The sequence below is a fragment of the Mus musculus genome, chromosome 12, assembly GCF_000001635.26.
Source record: "Mus musculus strain C57BL/6J chromosome 12, GRCm38.p6 C57BL/6J".
Lineage (NCBI taxonomy): Eukaryota > Metazoa > Chordata > Mammalia > Rodentia > Muridae > Mus > Mus musculus.
The window spans coordinates 85,606,504-85,625,125 of NC_000078.6; the positions used below are offsets into that span (position 1 = coordinate 85,606,504).

Consider the following 18,622-nt stretch of genomic DNA (forward strand, 5'->3'; position numbering starts at 1 on the left):
TTAAGAAACAAGCCCAAGGGACTTGAGAGTCTCAGCAATTAAGAGCACTGGCTTCTCTTCCAGAGGACCTGGGTTTGAATCCTAGCATCTCCATGGTAGCTCACAATTGTCAGTAACCAGTCCCAAGGGATCTGACACTTTCTTCTGGCCTTCAAGGGCACTACGCCCACACAGTGCACAGACACACATGCAGGCAAGACACTTTTTGCACATCAAGTAAAATGAAAAATAAAAATAAGTAAGCCCAACATGTAAGGAAGCAGAAGTGAAGTGGAGACTGGGCTTTGTATTCATGACTATATGGCTTCCCAAGGGACCCTCGTCTTCATTCTAGATATGAGAAATTGAATGGGGACAGGGTGGGTCACTCCCTAGGGTCACTTACAGATGAGGATAGATAGCCCCAGACATCATGGCCTTATGAGTACTTGAACTCTGACAGCCGAGAAGTCTGGCCCAGCAGATGTCCATCTCCCCTGTCCTCATCTGTGTGTCCTCTACAGAAAGACAGATGGGTGTGGAAGGATAGAACACATGCATGTTCATCAACTGCCCATCAACCTTGATGTCTAAGACTGTAAAGAGTGGATTTTATGGGCTTGGGCAGACTGGTGGGGAAAAGGAGAAATTATTTCCCTCACAGCACTGGAATGCATGAATGGTTTTTGTTTTAGAATGTTCCATACAAGAATGCTTTGAGGCTTTGAACCTCTGACAGCTATGTTGTAGTGCCTGTTGGCTCCTGATAGCTGTTCAGTAATTGGATGAATGGAAGAATTATAAGTGGATGGATGGGTGGGCTGGAGGGCTAGATATATCTGCATTTATTGACAGACTTCTGTCCTATCTGTGCCTGGAAATGACAGTCTCGCCCGTGAAAGTCCCTCAGTAAAGGGAAGGAAGAAATAAGAATTCCCTGGGCGTTCATTCCCATTTTGCTTCTATCTTGTCTTGTATGGGGCTCTGAGAATAGAGAATTCTTGAAGAAATTTTCTGGTGGTGCCTGGAGAAAGTACATGCAAATTAATTCCGTCTTCTTTACCCCAGACTCTTCCTTGGGCTTCAGACACATTCACAGTCACCTTTAACTTTGCTTAGGTTCATCTTGTATTCATGCTGTCTTAACAAGTGTGCAGAGTAGGATGTGTGATTTGAGGGGAGGCACCATTCCAGACCAAAAATAGCTGCCTCTTGAACAGGTGTGAAGGTGCTTCAGATTCCATGGCGATGCTCTGTCTCTCTGGAGGCTGCCACTGCTGTTTAAATCCAGCCCACCAGCTTTAACTGTGCAGCATCCCAAGGAGATCTTTCTATCTTGCAAGGAATTCTGGCCAGGTCTGGTGAGGTGGGTGGGAAGACTACAGGCAGTCTGGGGCCAAGCCAGGGCCCGATAAATGTTGCCCACAGTTGGGTTAAGGATGCCTTTAGGAAGGGCCAACTCTCCTGCAAGCCAGAGATGGATGGCCTTAGTGTGAGTCAATTGGCTGAGTTTCCTAGCATCACAGGGACTTGGAGCTTACAGGCAGGAAGAGAAAGGAATCGGGGAACCCTGATGAGAGAAAGGATGGGCCCTGGCAGCTCACAGAGCCTTTTCTCCTCAAGCTAACCTTCCCATCCTGCTTTCTCCAGCCCCTCCAGGCCGGCCTGCCACTCCTCCTGCTATGATGCCTGGGCAGATCCCAGACCCTTCAGTGACCGCAGGCTCTCTGCCAGGGCTCGGCCCCCTCACCGGACTTCCCAGCTCTGCTCTGACCACAGAGGAGCTGAAATACGCTGACATCCGCAACATTGGGGCGATGATTGCGCCCTTGCACTTCCTGGAGGTGAAACTGGGCAAGAGGCCCCAACCCGTGAAGAGTGAGGTGAGACCTTTGTTCTCCAGACAAAGCCCACGTTTCCAGGTTTGGTTCTAAGCACACCTAGGACCCTTGGTCTTGCTCCTCAACCTGTGGTCTGAGAATGAGCAGGAGAGACAGGGGCTCAGGCTCCACCCCAGACACGCGCTGACAGAACCTGTATTTTTACCAAGCTCTGGGGGATTCATGCATGCATTCAAGTTTGAGCTGCCACTGGGTCAGGGCAGGAGGCTTACCCTGCCTGTGGGTCTAGGAAGTGAGAGGAGAGTGATAATTCTGAGCATGAATACTATCTCAGCAGTCTCTCTAGGGTGCTGGGAGGACCAACAGAGGTCATGGAGATGTGCATGTATTTTGAAAAGCATAGGGGGGATTGAGTTCTTTATAAAAATTGATGCCACTGGCCATATCACGTCTTCTGCCCTTTTGGGCCCTCCATCTGGAGCTGAACAAGGGAACTTAGGAAAAGGATGGTGTGGTCATCCTTTCCTCTTTATCGTGCAAAGATGGGCATGGTTTCAGTCCCCAGCATCATCTGCATGAAGCGGGGTCTTGCAGAGGACTGATTAATGGAGCGCCCCATCCTCAGTTCTTCTGCACCTGCTGCTCTCAGGATTGCCCTGTGTCAGGGCAGCTGTTCCCCAGTGACTAGTGAGAGGCAGCAGTGCCTAGCATGGGTACCAGTATACCAGAGAGGTGTATGCCTCAGGCATTTACCCAGAGCTGGTGATTTGTTCAGAGGCCTATCCTGGTTAGGGCTTATGCAGAGCTATTTCTTCCAAAAATCTACCACCTGGAAGGAGCCAGGGGTAGGAGGTAGAGGAAGCTGGAGTGGGCTGGAAGTAGGGAGTGGCTGTGTGTGTGTGTGTGTGTGTGTGTGTGTGTGTGTGTGTGTGTGTGTGTGTGTGTTCCTGCTTGGAGAGTGTGTTCACGTGCAGAGGTGAGCCTCAATGGAGACTCAGCTTGGAAGTCTGGAAGCTATGGAGGCGGGGGCTTCTGGATGAAGAAGGTGTCAGGCTGCACACTGTGTGTGTTTACTGATCTTTGTTCTCCTGTTCCCTCTCTCAGTGTGAGTACCATGCACACAGCAGAGAAAGAGCTTCTGGGGGCGTGCCCTGTTAGCAAGCTTTCTCTCTGCACGATGGATTTGGCTTTCAGATGTGTTTGGTTTGGCCTGCTTGGTGTTTTAAAAGCAACCCAAACCAATATTTCACTTAAAATTTTCAACAACAACAACAAAAAATTGGCAAATCAGGTCACACGCTGCTTCGGCCAGGCATCACAAAGGCCAGGCAAATGGAGAGAGTCGTTTCACGCTTTCGATTTTTGGGAGTTCCTTTGTATAGACACAGTTATCCTGGAACTCACTCTATAGACCAGGGTCTTGAACTCACAGAGATCCTCCTGCCTTTGCCCACCCGCAACCCTCCCACCCCGAGCGCAGGATTAAAGGCCTGCGGCACCATCATCTGGCTCACTCTTATTTATCGTAGACCCTCCCTAGAACACCGACTCTGCTTTTCCTTTGGAGTCACCTATCCTCCCACTAGCTGTCTTTATGCCCCTCTGCAGCACAGTCCCTGCTGGAGCCTCTGGACTTGAAAGGCACAGATTAAAGACATCAGAGGTGTCTACTAATGTGAGAATTGACTATTCCTCCGAGTTCACTTTCAGTGGATACTGTGCTATTAGTCGCACTTCTGCAGTGGAAGACCTTGTCTTTTGGCCCCTCTGCTCCACACCTTCCTAGGCCAGTTGTCTGAAAGTGGTCCTTCTGGATGGTTCTGCTAGGAGAGCCGCTAACTGAACTTGGAAGCCATGATGAGCCTCTGATGAGCGTTCTTCCAGCCGGGTGTGACCTGCCGGGGGAACAGAGCTTTCCATTTGTCATCGTCCCCAAAGGCCTTGGAGGAGCTTCCTTTTTTTGGGTAGGAAAAAGCCCATTTTGGAGTTGGGTATTTTTACATTTCACAGCCACCCCCAGCCTGGTGGCATATGCCCTGTACCTGATAGTGACGCTCTGTCCTCACAGGCACCCACAGACATGTACCATCCAGGCCGTGAAGATGACAAGCTGTTTTTAGGGCGTATTTGCATGTCCCCTCTCTCACTGTCAGGCTGCAGCAGTGTGGGGGCAGAGAGGCAGTTGGACCTGCTGAGTTGTGCCTCCCGGAGGGAAGGCCAGCTGTGCCTCTAAAACGTACTTACAGATGTTCCCTAGGTCACACAGAGGGGTTTGAAGCCCTTTCTTGGATCTGGTGGAGAACCTCGCAGCTGACAAAGCTCTGCGGAAGACTGATTTGTGTATGGCAAACAGCCTTTGTGGGTTTTCCCACTGGCATTTGAGGCTCATACAACTTTGTTCACTGATGCTAAGGCACCAACTTACATCCATGGACCAGGCTAGGCCCTGTGCGGAGTTCTTGCCACACTTGACCTTTCATCCCTTAGCTAGTCATGTGACCATGTCCTCCCCATAAGAGAACAGGAATTTGAGGTCTAGGATGGAGGTGATGTGACTTAACTCATGCCGTTGAGCAAGGGCATGCCAGGTCCTGGACATGGTGGCTAAGCTATGGTCATCACAACTCCATCTCCCTTGCCCTGAATTAGGCCGCAGGCATAGTCTTTCTGTGAGGCTCCCCGCTTGCCTCACAGGCCCCTGTCCTCCCTTTGCTCTCTGTGCGCGCGCGCGCGCGCGCGTGTGTGTGTGTGTGTGTGTGTGTGTGTGTGTGTGTGTGTGTGTGTAGGTGCCATCATGTCGTGGCTTGTGTTCAGAGGTCAGAGGGCAGCCTCAGGAGTAAGTCTTCCACATTCCATCTTGAAACAGGGTCTCTGTTGTTTCTCTCTGTGTGTGTCAGGCTCGCTGGTTCGGAAGCTTGGGACGTTTCTCTCATCTCCACCTCTCACCTCCCCACAGGAGCTATAGATGCTCAGGCTGCGAGTCCAGATTTTACAAGAGTTGCAGGGATTCCATCTCAGACCCTCAGACCTGTACAAAATGCTTTTACCCACTGAGCCTGCTCCCCAGCCCTGAAGTCACGATTGCTATTTTCGCTATAGCTATATAATAGCTATAATATAACTATAGTAGGTGAGATCTAAGCTGAGTGACGGCCAGCATCACCCACTATAGTTGCTTAGGAGAACAAATAAGCAATGTGACTTTGGAACTTAGGGGTTTAACCTTACACAGTGCTGTCCCCTTGTCCCGTGTTTCTGCCAGGCTTCAAACTAAGCCCTCTCTTGGCCTGAGGATGCCAGATACACAAAGTCCTAAAACACTCATCCATTCAAAGAGGACAGTTCAGTAGTGGCAGTGTCTCAGGGTCCCAAGGAAGCATGGGCCAAGCCCTGTGCATGTAGCTCTGTCAGAATTGGCTTTTGCATCCACCTTGCAAAGACTAGTGCTCTCTTGGACCACATCCAAACACACACAGAATTTCAGTTAGAGAAAGTCAAAGGGACCTAAGCAACTGGTTGTGGATTCTGGAGCATTTTGTGCTGATGTTGCCAGTATTAGCAGGTGACATGATATTAGAATGGTTTGTCTGCAGTCCGTCCACTAAGTATCTCGTGCATGCTAAACATTGTGTTATGCACCGAGGCTCCAACTATCAACAAAGGAGATAGACGCCTCCCTCTTGTGGAGCTATTTATTGCTGTGAGCATCACCAAAAAGGAAGGCTGTTAATTCAGAGTATAAAAGGCCAGGTAGTGGTCAGTCATCCTCATCTGGTGAAATGCTGTATGCTCATTCTGATGACTGGCCAGGGACTCTAGGAACATCCCGTCCTGTTGAGAGGGTGTGTGTGTGTGTGTGTGTGTGTGTGTGTGTGTGTGTGTGTGTGTATGTGTGTGTGTGTATGGTGTGTATGTGTGTGTATGTGTGTGTGTGTGTGTATGGTGTGTGTGTGTATGTATGTGTGTGTGTGTATGGTGTGTGTGTGTATGTGTGTATGTGTGTGTGTGTATGTGTGTGTGTGTATGTGTGTATGTGTGTGTGTGTATGTGTGTGTGTGTGTATGTGTGTGTGTGTATGTGTGTGTGTGTGTGTGTGTGTATGTGTGTTTAGAGACAATGCTTCTTTCTGTCTCTCCCTTCTTTTCAAGGCAACGTTGCTTTCTACAAGTCTGTAGATTTTTTCCCTCTTATTTTATGTCCTGCATCCTCTGATGGGGCTACCCCTTGGCCAGCTAGTCCCTTCTGACCTGGAAATGTCACCCTGCTACAGTGGGCAGATGTGGCCTGGTGGCCTAGAATGCATTTTTAGTTGGGAGGGAAGAAGGCCAGATGCCTCTCCCTTGCACACTCAGCCATATACAAAGCACTCACTTCCCCTAGCTGGACGGGACCCTCCAGCCAGTCCCTGACTGCTCCGCAAGGTCTGGAGGAAGCTTAAAGATTCAGAAGGAGTCTGGTCTGGGTGATCTAGAACAGGGGCTGTAAACCATCGACCAGGCTGGCCTGGAGGTCAGCCTGTAGACTGAGTCTTGTTAGTGCTGTGAACTATCTAAACAGCCAGTGATCTCCTCCCTCCCTGCCCTCCCCTCTCCTCCTCCTCTTCCTTTATTTTGATATTTTTTTCCTAAGCTGTGGCCTCTCCCTATGGAGTCCAGGCTTGAAATCATGAACCTCCTCTCATCTCAACCTGGGCATTGACATTTTAGTGACTCCCCTCAATGTATGCAAGCATCTGTGTCTGTATCTGTGTGTATATCTCTCTGTATATGTAGCTGTGTGTGTCTGTATCTCTGTGTCTGTATCTGTGTGTATATCTCTCTATATATGTAGCTGTGTGTGTCTGTATATCTGTGTCTGTATCTGTGTGTATATATCTGTGTACAGTATGTATCTGTATGTATGTGTGTGTATCTGTGTATCTGTATGTGCAACTGTATCTGTGTGTGTCAGTATCAATGTGTGTGTGTGTGTGTGTGTGTGTGTGTGTGTTGAATGGGTTGCAATAATTAGGTTTATCTTTTAAAGTAGCCCTCTCTGGCCACTCCAGGCTGACACCCTTCTATGCACAGGCACTTTTCATGTCACCATGTCCCATTCTGCACTGCCCCCTGTGCTGTCTGGTATGAGCCCACTTCCCACTGTTCTCTTAGCAGCAGAGTTGTGAGTGTGTGCTGTGGGTTCGGGTGCAGGCTCTGATCTTACACCCCTTCTGTCTGGTCCTTTAGCTTCTCACAGGGATTGTGTGTCCCTCACCTTACTGGCTGCACATGAACTGCGTTGATTTTCTCTGTGCTCTGTCTTCAAAGTCTTACTTTCCCTGGGTTTTCTATTTCTTAAGTTAAATGGGGGTGGGGTGGGGGAAGAGAAAGTGAAGAGAGAGAGAGAATTTAAATCAAAATAACTATTCTCAAACTTGGTCGATCGTCCATATAGCTTGGGAGGCTTTTCTAAGCTCCAGTTTTCCATGTCCTGTCCCATCTGCCTGGAATGTACTGGGTGTAGAATTTAGGGGCTCTATATACTTAGCTGGCTCTGGGTGCCCTCAGCTCTTTTGGGGAGTGTGACTCTCAGGTGTCAATACCTGCAACATCCCAGTCCTCCCTACTCCAGTGCTGGCTCTGCCCCCTCATTACTTTCACAGCAGGAGAGGAAATCTGCTATTGGCAGATCTCACCTGGTGACTCCCCACCATCTCCAGGACCCTGTGGGATATCTCAAAGCTTTCTCCCATTGGATGGAGGTGAATTGGAGTCTGTGGGCCCAGGGTGACCTCAGAAGACAGTTCACTCTCCAGCACAAGTGGTCCTCTAGGGAGTATTCACAAAAGGAACCAAGACATAATCCTTCTAGCCTGAGCATACGAAGTTGCGTCAAGCCAGCTCTGTGCTGGGTAAACATTGGCCCCAGCCTGCTAGTGTTTTTAGAGGCTTGAAACGTAAAGGCAGTCCGCTGACATTTTTAGCAAGCCTTGCATAATTGGTTTTTAATTTGTGGCTCTTTGGAATAGGCTTGGCCTTCTTCCCCTGGCTCAGGGTTTCAGTTTTTTTTTTTTTTTTTTTTTTTTTGGTCTCATACTTGGTTGGCAGAGAAAGCCAGTCTGTCCTTTCTGGGAACAGACACTCCCAGTTCATCTTTAAATCTTGAATTTCCACTTTGGCTCCATAGTTTTGTGAGCATGTTTTCAGAAGTAGTTGACTATTTAAAATGTGGGTATGTACGTGTGTGCTTGTATGTAAGCAGGTACACGTGCGCAAGTGTGAGTGTGCAGAGGCCAGGGGATACCCTCAGATGTCATGTTTCCTTAGTCCTGAGCCATGTTGGTTTTTGAGACCAAGTTTCTTGTTGAGCTGTAGCCTCAACTGCGGCTAGGTTGGCTGACCAGTGAGCTCACGGATCTTCCTTCTCCTCCTGACACTGGAATTACGAGCATGCGCCGGTGTGCACAACTTTTTGGGTATGCTATGGGGGTCAGTCTCAGGTCCTCGTGACAAGCAGGCACTTTAGTGACAGAGCTGTATCCCCACAGCCCCAGAAATTTTGTTTTTAAGCAATTAAATTTTGTTTTTAAGCAATTAAATTAGTTGGCCTCTGTGGTCCTGAGTCTAAGCTGATATGAAACCCTGAGCATGTACAAGGCTCGTGGAGTTTTTGTTTTTGTTTTTCCTGAAAATGGTGTTGGGGATCGAGGGTACCTCAGTGGTAGGCTGCTCAGGGTCCTGGGTTCAGCCCTTAGTACAAACACACTGGTCATAGCTGCTGTCCTGACACACAGTCCTTTGGAGAGATGATGGAAGATGTGGACGAATCTGAATTTTCTTGGAAAAAAGTCAGATGCTTTTGAAAAGTTTGTGGTGGTGGTTTGTGTGGTTTCTTCACGCCTTAAGAGGGTCATGGTTACGTCATTCTCTTAGGGTTTATATGATCCAGTGAATTAATGTAGGTAACGATTTCCCAGGATGCCTGGCATACAATAGAAGACACGCAGCCGAGTGTTGATTGTGCAAGTTCATTTATTGATTAAGTTTGTCTCATGGACTCTCATTTCCTCGAAAGTCCTTTGTCCCTGAAAGTCCTGAACAGCCTGAATGTTTGGAGGTGCCCAGGAGTCAAGGGAGCAGACACTCTCCTGGCTTCCTAACCACAGGGGCTACTCCTGGGATCTGGGAAGAACACTTGACTTGAGTTTATGCGTCTGGGTTTAAAATGGAATGCCACTCCTTTCCAGTGTTACTTTGGGCAAGTTGAGCGGTAGGTAGATTGAGGAAACAGTCTCAGAAATACTAATACGAAGGTTAAGTGAGACACTATACAAAGACGGCCTTGACCGCAGAATGCACTGTGCTGGGGGGGTGACCTCTCCTGGGAATGAATGCGTTTGCTCTGACTCAACTGTCCTGGCGGTGCTGGTCTCATGATGTGTGGAGCTTGTGACCTGAGCCGCAGGGAAGCAGCAGACCTTCCTGTTTCTGGCTGTTCCTGCCCTAAAGATGCAGCTGGAGTCTGTCATCTTCAGGCACTGTGGGTGAAGAGGTGCTCTAGCCCTTTGCCACCTGTGTGTCCTCTCATCTTTCTTCCTGTGGTGTTCAGGTCACTGCTGGATGCCTACTGGCCACTGTTTTTTGTTTTGTTTTGTTTTAAAGCAGCCTTGTAAAGTGGCCTTCATCCCTTTCGCTGTCCCCATATCCATGGCAACATGGATGCTAGGCTGGGAAACTGACTTATTTCCCAGGTAAAATTCATCAGGCTGGACAGCATGGAGCCACTCAAGGCTCTCTCCCCTCACAGCTCCCACAGAGCAACTTGGCTTCAGGTTGGAGCGGAAATCCCTGGAAAGCTGTGTGGATGGATTAAGATGGGGCTCTGTGGGCACCCGGAGTGGGTTTAGCTGCCCTGGATAGCTGCTGTTCTCTGCAGCGTCAGTGTCCCGCCTTATTGAGCCCAGGGTGTGGGCTTGCTGTGGGTGGTAGGACCTCTACAGCCTTCTTCCCTGCCTGCCACCCAACCTCAGTGAAGAACCTAGTTCTGTGGCAACGGTGCAGCGAAGCCCACGTTGCTGCTGCTGCTGCTGCTGCTCAAGGGGCTGAGCTCTAGTGAGGTCATGAGACACCCTTAGAGGTGAAAATGAAGAATGTGGTGAGAAACAAATTGTCAACAAGAGAGGGAAAAGCGACCAGGATCTGATTGGTGCTGCTGGCGCTAAGGAGGAGATGACAGCCCAAGTACATTTGTCACAGTGACTGGGGTCTCCGGTTATAAGTCTGTCTTATTCACCAGCCTGGACTCATTTTACACTTAAATACCAACAAGATTTTTTTCTAAAAGGAAATGATAATTATATCATTAGAAGAAGCAGGATACACATTTTTATGTCCTTGGACTAGTTAGTAGTTTCTTAGACACAAACACACACACACACACACACACACATGCTCCCCTACACACAGGCACATACACACATGAGCATGTGGGCACACACACTTACACCTCAGTATTACAAAGAAGCAACCCAGTTTAAAGAAATGAACAGGGACCTCAATGTATGTTTCTTCCAAGAACATTTTTATTTTCGATTTTTAAAACCGTTTGAACTGGAACATAGGAACAATTGGTTTCATTATGACATCTGCCCACATCCGTATCATTTTCTTCGCTCACATCCCTATGGTCACCTTGTGCTGTTCCCTTCTGGTGGCTCCGTCCTTTCCCCTCTGTCCAGACCCCTTTACCTTTTATATCATATTTATGTTTAAATTGAGATTTTTTTTGCATGTGAAAGAACACATGTGATATTAGTCAAAGAAAAAATTAAATGGCTAATCAATCCATGAAGATGCTTGACAACTGAACCTGTGAACAAGTGACCTGTCACATCACACCCAGTCATCATGAAGTGGCTGTCATTTAAAAGATATTACAAGGATGCAGAGCAATGGCCATCAGAGGCTTCTATTGGGAGTATAAATGGTGCCTCCTTTTTAGAGAACAGTCTAGTACTTTCTAACAGACTGATAACAGTTACCAGAAGACCGGAGGTCCTACTCATTAGAAAAGAAACCACGTGGGGCTGGGGGAACCACTAGGTAGGTAAAGCAGAATTCCCAGGCAGGGTGGAGGCTGCTTGTAATCCCAGCACTGGGGAGGCAGACCTGAGATCATCAGAGCCAAGGAGCTAGCTAGACTATCCAGAGTCGGTGAGCTCTGTGTTCAGTGGGAGACTCGGCCTCAATGAAAGGAGTGGAGAGCGATTCAGAAGACGTCTAACGTCCACTTTGTGCCTCCTCACACGCATGCACACTCTTGAGCAAACCGTACCATGTAGCAAAATGCCGTTGGACCACAAAAAGGCTGAGGGCCTGTACATCGGTGTACTGAGGAGAAGCAGCCAGTCACACAGAATCAAATGTCCCGTGATGTGTGCTGCTCAGAATAGTCAAGTAGACCTAGAACTGTTCTCCTGGTCACCTTAGGGAGGCAGGAGGAATGGGGAGGAGCTGTGGCAGGGCTGGGGCTTTGGGGCGTCACAGGAAGGGAGTATAAAATGTATAAAAATGTAAAAATGTATAAAGTTGGCTATGGTTATGCAAGTTACACAACTCAGGCTGACGAGAGCTACTAATCACATCGCTTGGTGCATTAGTTCTATATGTGAACTTTATCTCAATAATACAAATTGGAAAGCACGGTGTCTGTCTCACAGGGTTCTGCGGAGGTGTCATATAACAGTTCTCCCAGCATGCAGCAGTGTTTGGGAATCCACAGCCATGGCTGTTAAATCCTCCGCTGGGGCTGGGGAGAGCTAAGTGGTGCTTGTTTTGCAGAGGGCCCAAGTTCGATTCCCAGCATCTACATGGTGGCTCACAGTCGTTCCTAGTCCCTGTTCCAGGGGATCCAACAGGCACACACACGGTGCATGCAGGCAAAACATCCGTGCACATAATAAATAGGTAGATAGATTAGATAGATTAGATAGATTAGATAGATTAGATAGATTAGATAGATAGATAGATAGATAGATAGATAGATAGATAGATAGGTAGATAGGTAGATAGGTAGATAGATAGATAAAGACAATCAAATAAATAATAGGATAATTAAATAAATCCTCCTTTGGCGCCAACAGCAGTCAAAAAAAGCCCAGGGCTGGTGAAGGTCAATATTCCCTCCTCCCTTTCTGTTGCTAATGGCTGTCTGAGAACAGCCAGCATTGACAGGAGTTTGTGCAGAATTCCAGGAAGTGGGGTATGCTGGGTGACTGCTGCTAACTCTGGCTACATAGCTGGATCCCTAGTTCTGATTCATGCAGTCTGAGTGGGACTGACAGGTGCTCCCAACTGGTGTCTATTGGTTGAAACCCTCATCACGGTAGAAAGCAGCCGGGTCTCTGTGTGTAGGGCAGGAGGCTTCCTGAATATTGCCCTTGATGGTCAGTAAGCTGCTTTTGCAGACGTCAGCATTCATCTGCTCCAACCTCAGTGTGAGGGAGGTGAGAGGACCATCCGTTGTCAGAGGATGGAGACTCAAAAAGACCAAGCCACCAGCCAGAGCCTCACTTGTAAGCATGACTTTATCCTACTTAAAAGAAAGCTGTCTTTTGGTATTCAGATCTGTCTATACAGTTACCTAACCTAAGGATTTCTGGTGCCAGGGCGTTCTGCTTTGCATACATTTCAGAATAAGCCTTCCTCAGACTTGTCTTTAGCGGATGAATACCCAGAGAGGCAGGCGGGCATCGCTTTTTGTTGTTGTTGTTTTGTTTTGTTATCTGTCCACCCATCTGCTTAGCTCCCTAGCTCCCAGCCCACTGATCTGCTGGTGTAAGTTCAGAGTCCAACCCTTACCACTTCCTCAGCTAACTCTGAGTTTGATACTTTGTATCAATCAAAGCATCCCTTGCCATTCCCACTGATTACGAGGATTGATACAGTTAGGGGCCCTTGAATGAAATTCTGCCGTTTTCTAGATTTAGCTTTTGGGGTGTCAAACAGACAAAGGGCCTTTGTTGCTAAAACCGTCCTGGAATCCATTGGTTGGTACTGCTGCTCATCACTGCGTGGTCCACAGGCCAGTGTGCTGGCAGCCAGGAGTAGGCTTGAAGTGCCATCCTGGGTTCCTTCCAAGCTGACTTTGCAAAGGGTGGGGTCCAGGGCTCCTTCAGGCAATAAGCCATCAGGATTTGGATGCTGTTAGGTGAATTTGTCTTCCAGCCCTGCCTGGCAAGTTCCTATCTGAGAAATGACTGACAAGAATCTAAAACCACATTTTTCTTCTAATTTACTTCCAGCTTCTTGCAAGGATCCGCCTGCCCTCGGGCACTTAGTAAAGCATGCGCGACCTGGATCTGTCCAACCAGAGGTTGGTCTGACTCAGCAGTTCCAAACCACTTATTTCCATGTCCTGAGATCTCTGGCCTGACATCAGCAGCGTCCACACCCTGAGGACTTTACCCAATTCATTAAGCTGGCTCCTTTGGTTGTTATAAGAGGGACAATCAGATAAACTGTTCCCATGTCCAAGGAGCCTGCATTTGCTGTGGCTGCCCTTGAGTTCTTAACTGTTCTAGGACTAGGGAGGAGTCACTCCATCCCTCTGGCAGGGACAGTTGTCTGCCATACTTCATCTGTGTTAGTACCCAGGCCCTTCCTTGCCCATCTGAACTGTCACTCTAATGGTATAATCCTTCTGTCCTCCAGGCCAGGCATCCCTGACTGTGACCTCATTTGACCTTGTCACGTGCAGAATTTTTTATTAGCCAGCGTTCAGTTCCCTCGATGGAGAGGTGGCCGTTCTGCTGAGTGATTTGTCAGTGATCTATTTCTTGCGCCTGAGAGAAATTGGCTGAAATCTGTGGTTTGGCTGCACGGCCTGCATACAGATGAAACGGAACTGCCTTGGTGGAGAATAATTAAGCTCGGGACCTTGTTTTTCACCTTCACAGTGAAAGACAAATGACTTCCAAAGGCTTTAATGGGTTGGCACTTGAAAAGGGCGACTTTGGCCAACTCAGGCTTTCTGAGCCTCCCTGTTCATAAATATTCTATGCAGTGCCTGAGCCTCCCTCGAATGGTATAGGGAGTCAGTGCGTGAGAGTTTATCCCTCAGTTTGTAGGCCAGTGGCTTCCAGACATTTCACACCACACACCATTGTTCAGAGAATCCATTTTTGGAACTGGGGAGATAGTTCAATCAATAGAGTGCTTGTTGCATAAGCATGGAGACCTGAATCCGATCTCCGGCACCAATTTAAAAGCCAGATGTAGTGGCACAGGCCTCTGATCCCAGGGCTGAGGCGGCAGAGACTGGAGGGTCCTTCCTCAGTGGTCAGCCAGTCTAGACAAGCTTCAGGTTTTGTAAGAGGCTCTGCCTATTAATAAATAGGTAGGTAGGTAGGTAGATAGATAGATGATAGATTAGATAGATAAGGTAATGAGCTATTGAGGACGACACTCAATCTCAACTTCTGGCCTGCACACGTGTGCGCATGTACACACACAAACACACACACAAAGTTTCAACTAGATTATTAACTTTTGAGAAGAAAAGTGTTTTTTCCGTGCCATTTGTTTTCGGTTTCGTTTGCGTTTGGTGGATAATGAGAATCATCTCATCTTTGGAAGTAATTGTCCACTGGGGGAAAAAATAGATTGATGGGCCTAGAGATGGGGAAGCAGACCACCCCCCCTCCTTAAACCATAAGTGTGGACCAAGCCTGAAATAGTCTCATTCCAACAAAAATCTCCGCTCTCCAAGCACTCTTCCTTTATAGGACTCGAGGGCCAGCTCTCCTCTCCCGTATTAGCACTGGTCCCTGTCTGTGCCAAGATGGCTGTTGCTGGGTCTCCTCTGTGCTCTTCCCTGGTAGCCATGTTTGCTCTTTCCCTAACAGTGAATGGGTGTCACCCTGCTCAGCCTGGTTTCGCAGGCTTTGTTCCAAACACAATGCTGTCTTTTCTTAGCCTTGGAAACAGGCTGTTCTGAGTGGCTTTTTTCGAAAATGGCCCTTCCCTCCTGTGTGTGCTGTAAATCAGCCCACGCCTAGCAGCCTTTTGTTTTACAGGTTCTCTCTTGACCCAGAGGAGATTTTTCCCCCCTGTGGGTAGAAGGCCAAGGACATTACTTCTTGGTGAGGGGTAGTGAGAAGATACGTTAGTTTAATGGGTGAGTCTGTGGCACTGGTCTAACAACTCATAAAGGTCTACTAATTTGTAAAAAAAAAAAAATATATATATATATATATATATATATATATATATATATATGCTTCTTCCCAGAAGACAGTAGCCTTCTGCCTGGCCTGCCAGTGTCTTGCCCGGGACCTGGGCATGCTTGCTTCCCACTCTGAGCATGCGGCCTCATGACGCATGGAGATATAGAATTTTAGGGGTTTGTCTGTTCCATAACCTCAGGCTGGGGTTTAGTGTCCAGCCCTGTGTTCCTCTCTACTGTTGCCAGCAGGTACAGGCACCAGCTGTGCCTGGGCACTGGGGAATTCCTGCAGGGCATCTGGTGCCTCCATCAGCACTCCCACAGAGCCTTCTCCCAGGGTTGCCAAGGGGCCCTGAGGGAGCAAGGCCTGGTGCTTGTGTTTGTCATGGTTACATCCTGGTTCTGCAGACAGCAAAGTGCAGTAGCAAAACACTGGAGCAGGAGTCAGGCAGGAATCTCGGGATCTTGTACGAGGGCCATAGGGCTGGTCCCCGTCACTGTAAAGGGGGAGAAAGTTCCCAGGTTCCTGTCTAGATTGAATTTCCTCTCCTTTTAGCAAATGTTGAGCAGTCTACTGGGCACACAAAAAGCCAACAAGACACAGGCTTTGTCTTCATGAAACTCCCAGTGTTGTGGAGAGAGCCTCGGAGGGTAGAAAGCAGCACAGCAGGGCCAAGGGTGAGTTCAGCATTGAATGGGAGCTCTGTGCAGAGGGATGCTTCTCAGCCTGAGGGCTCAGAGTCAAGGAGGACTTCCTGATGGAGATGATATTTCCTGCCCCCCACCCCCCCAACGTAAGCTAGAACATGGGATGGGAAGACCAAAAGGAGGCTCCCAGCAGAGTCCGGCAGGGTCCGGGGACAGATGGTACAGTGGCTTGGACCAAGGTAAGAAACAATTCAAGGTGACACAGAGCAGTCAAGTAGCCGAAGAGGATGAGCCCAGCAATGTCCTTTGAACTTATCCTCTAGGACCCAGTTCCTGTCCCCAAGTGTGAACCTGGAACCAGCCTCAGTTTCCCATCTGTACACTCTAGGAGTAGGTTTAGATGTTTGCCATTTAGTCTGTGAAAATAGAAACGTCTTAAAAGAGATCTAGGGAATGTCGGTGTGCTTCCTGCCATGTGACCATTCCTCCAAAGGACAGAATGAATGAGCCCAAGGAGGATCACAGAGGAGGTCTAGCCCAGTCAGCCACGACAGAGGCAGCCGGCCGGCACAGAATCGGCTAGTTTCCCTGCCTGGAGAGCTACAAGCGACTTTTCCCTCTGCAGACTGTGGTTTGTCCACTGGTAAATGAGACCCTCTCGGGATCCCTTGAGGGTGCTCTTGAAGGTCAGAGAGAAGTGGGAACTCTTGCACTGGCTAAGTGTTTTCATGATCCAAAGAGGCGAGCTGTTGTATAGAGTTGACGGTGGTGATGAGACCCCAGGTGTCTGGTGGCAGACTCCACTGGAGGCCATGCAACCCACAGATTTGTTTGTTTGTTTGGTTTGGTTCAAGTGGTATTCGGTTCAAAGTGGAATTAGTTGGCTGCATTACAGATGGTTGTGAGCCACCATGTGGTTGCTGGGAATTGAACTCAGGACCTCTGGAAGAGCAGTCAGTGCTCTTAACCACTGACTGAGCCATCTCTCCAGCTCGAGGTTTTACTTCTTAAAAAAATTATTTCTTTATTTTTATTTAATGCACATTGGTGTTTTGCTTGCATGTATGTCTGTGTGAGGGTGTCAGGTCCCCTGGAACTGGAGACAGTTTTATTCCCATGTAGGTGCTGGGAATTGAACCCATGTCTTCTAGAGGAGCAGTCAGTGCTCTTAACCACTATACCATCTCTCCATCTCCAAGAGGTTTTACGTTTAAAAATCTTCAGCTAGTCTTGAAAACTTGAAAGATTGGGCAGCATTGAAACTGCTTGGCTGATGCTAATCTGGGCATCCCTCTGCAGACACAGCCCTGTCCAGTCCCTCTCCCTTATTAACCATTAATTAGCCAGCCTAGCTCTTAAAGGTGGCTTCGGTTTGCAGCCCCTGTCTTCAACAGCCATTCATGTGAACTTGCTCATGAGGCCCTGCCCAGAAGCAACAGAGATTCAGCCCTTAGCCACTTGCACTAGATGGACTTGGCTAGGGAAGAAAGGTGGCCAAGGGCAGGTAGTTTTCAGTACTCAACCTTTGGAAGTGCTTTGGAGGGCCAGAGGCTTGGCCCTGGAAGGCTTTAGGGAGACCCTGGGATTTCCTCATCCCTGCAGGAGAGGTGGTCGGCCCAGCCTAGCTGGCCTGGGCTGGCCAAAGTTTCACCTCTGGACTATCCTACTTTGTTGGTAGGGAGCAGGGGAACCCCTGGCTCAGTGCAGCCGGTTTATGTGGGGAATGTCTGGTATGTTTGTCATTTGGGTGTTTACTTTCCAGGGTGCTCACGGTCCCTGGTGTTGAAATGTGGCTTCTCTGTGTTGGAGGGGAGTCTTGTGGGCCTGGCTAGTGGCTCTAGGCCCAGAGCCCAGCAAGGCTCTTCCCCCAACACTGCACCCCTCTCTCTCTTTTCCATGCCAAGGAGGAAGATTGAATGTGCCTCTAGAGCATGTACGGTGTCTTAGTTACCTTGTCACATGCAAAAAAAAGATGCTTGCAGAGCCTTTCCTAAGCTCCAGGCTCTGGGCTGGATGGAGCTGTGTCCTTCCAAACCCACTCTGTGCCATCCCTGTGCACTGAGGAGTCAAGATTCAGAGAGGCCACGTGACTCGCCCAGAAGCCCACAGCCTTTCTAACAGAGCATCTGATCTCCGACCCTGAAGAATGGTACAGCTTGTGCCATGCCCACATGCCCAGGCCTGGCTCTCTCTGTGTGTGCTACCGTCCTAAGACCCTTCAGATTCTAGCAATACTGTTAGCTTCTGCTTTTCACTGTGCCCCTGCCTGCCTGCTCTTAATGTTCCTTTACTGCTTTATCCATGTTACCTTCTGTGAGAGAGTCAGTGTATTTCCTGCACCTTGGGTTAAACGTGCTGTTTTCTTTCTTGTTCTCAAAAAAAAAAAGAGAGAGAGAGAGAGAGAGAGAGTCTCACGTAGCCTAAGCTGACCTTGGCCTAGATACTGTAGCCAGCGATGACTGAATTTCTGATCCCCCTGCCTCCACTTTACAGGTGTGCACCACCACGACCAGTTCATGCAGTGCTGAGGGTGAAGCTGGGGCCCTTCTGCACCATAGGCAAACACTGTCACTGAGTCATAGCCCCAGCCTTCAAGAGACATAATTTTGAAACTGCTTTGGAAATGTCAGATGTCACACGTCAGTCTCATGTGGCCACCGAGGCAAAGTGTGTGGCCCGAGGAACATGATCAAAGGTGAAGACTAAGCTGAAGAGAGCGGGAGGGGCCCTTCCATTAGCTCTGCAGCTCTGCAGCTGTTACCCTTTCCTCTTCACTGTACGGGCAGTGGTTTTTTTGGTTTTTGGGTTTTTTTTTTTTTAATTTAAAAAGACCCAAAGAGGAGAAAGCAGAACGAACATTGCTGTCAGAAGTAGAAGCTTCGGTTGTGACTACATGTTCCCATTGTGAGAGGACATGGCTGAAAAGACTGTGTGTGTGTGACACATGTAGA

General features: G+C 48.6%; 1 protein-coding gene across 4 annotated transcripts in view; it reads left to right on the forward strand.

Annotated features, from left to right (window-relative positions):
- Positions 1 to 18,622, forward strand: part of Jdp2 (Jun dimerization protein 2) — a 41,223-nt gene that overhangs the window by 7,848 nt on the left and 14,753 nt on the right. For 3 of the 4 annotated variants that reach the window (NM_001205052.1, NM_030887.2, NM_001205053.1), the window contains exon 2: positions 1,630 to 1,862. In NM_001205052.1, the coding sequence (NP_001191981.1) occupies positions 1,662 to 1,862 (201 nt within the window). In that variant the 5' untranslated portion in view covers positions 1,630 to 1,661. Of the gene's footprint in view, positions 1 to 1,629; positions 1,902 to 18,622 lie in introns of all 4 variants that reach the window. The other variant, XM_011244218.2, reaches the window with a different exon arrangement.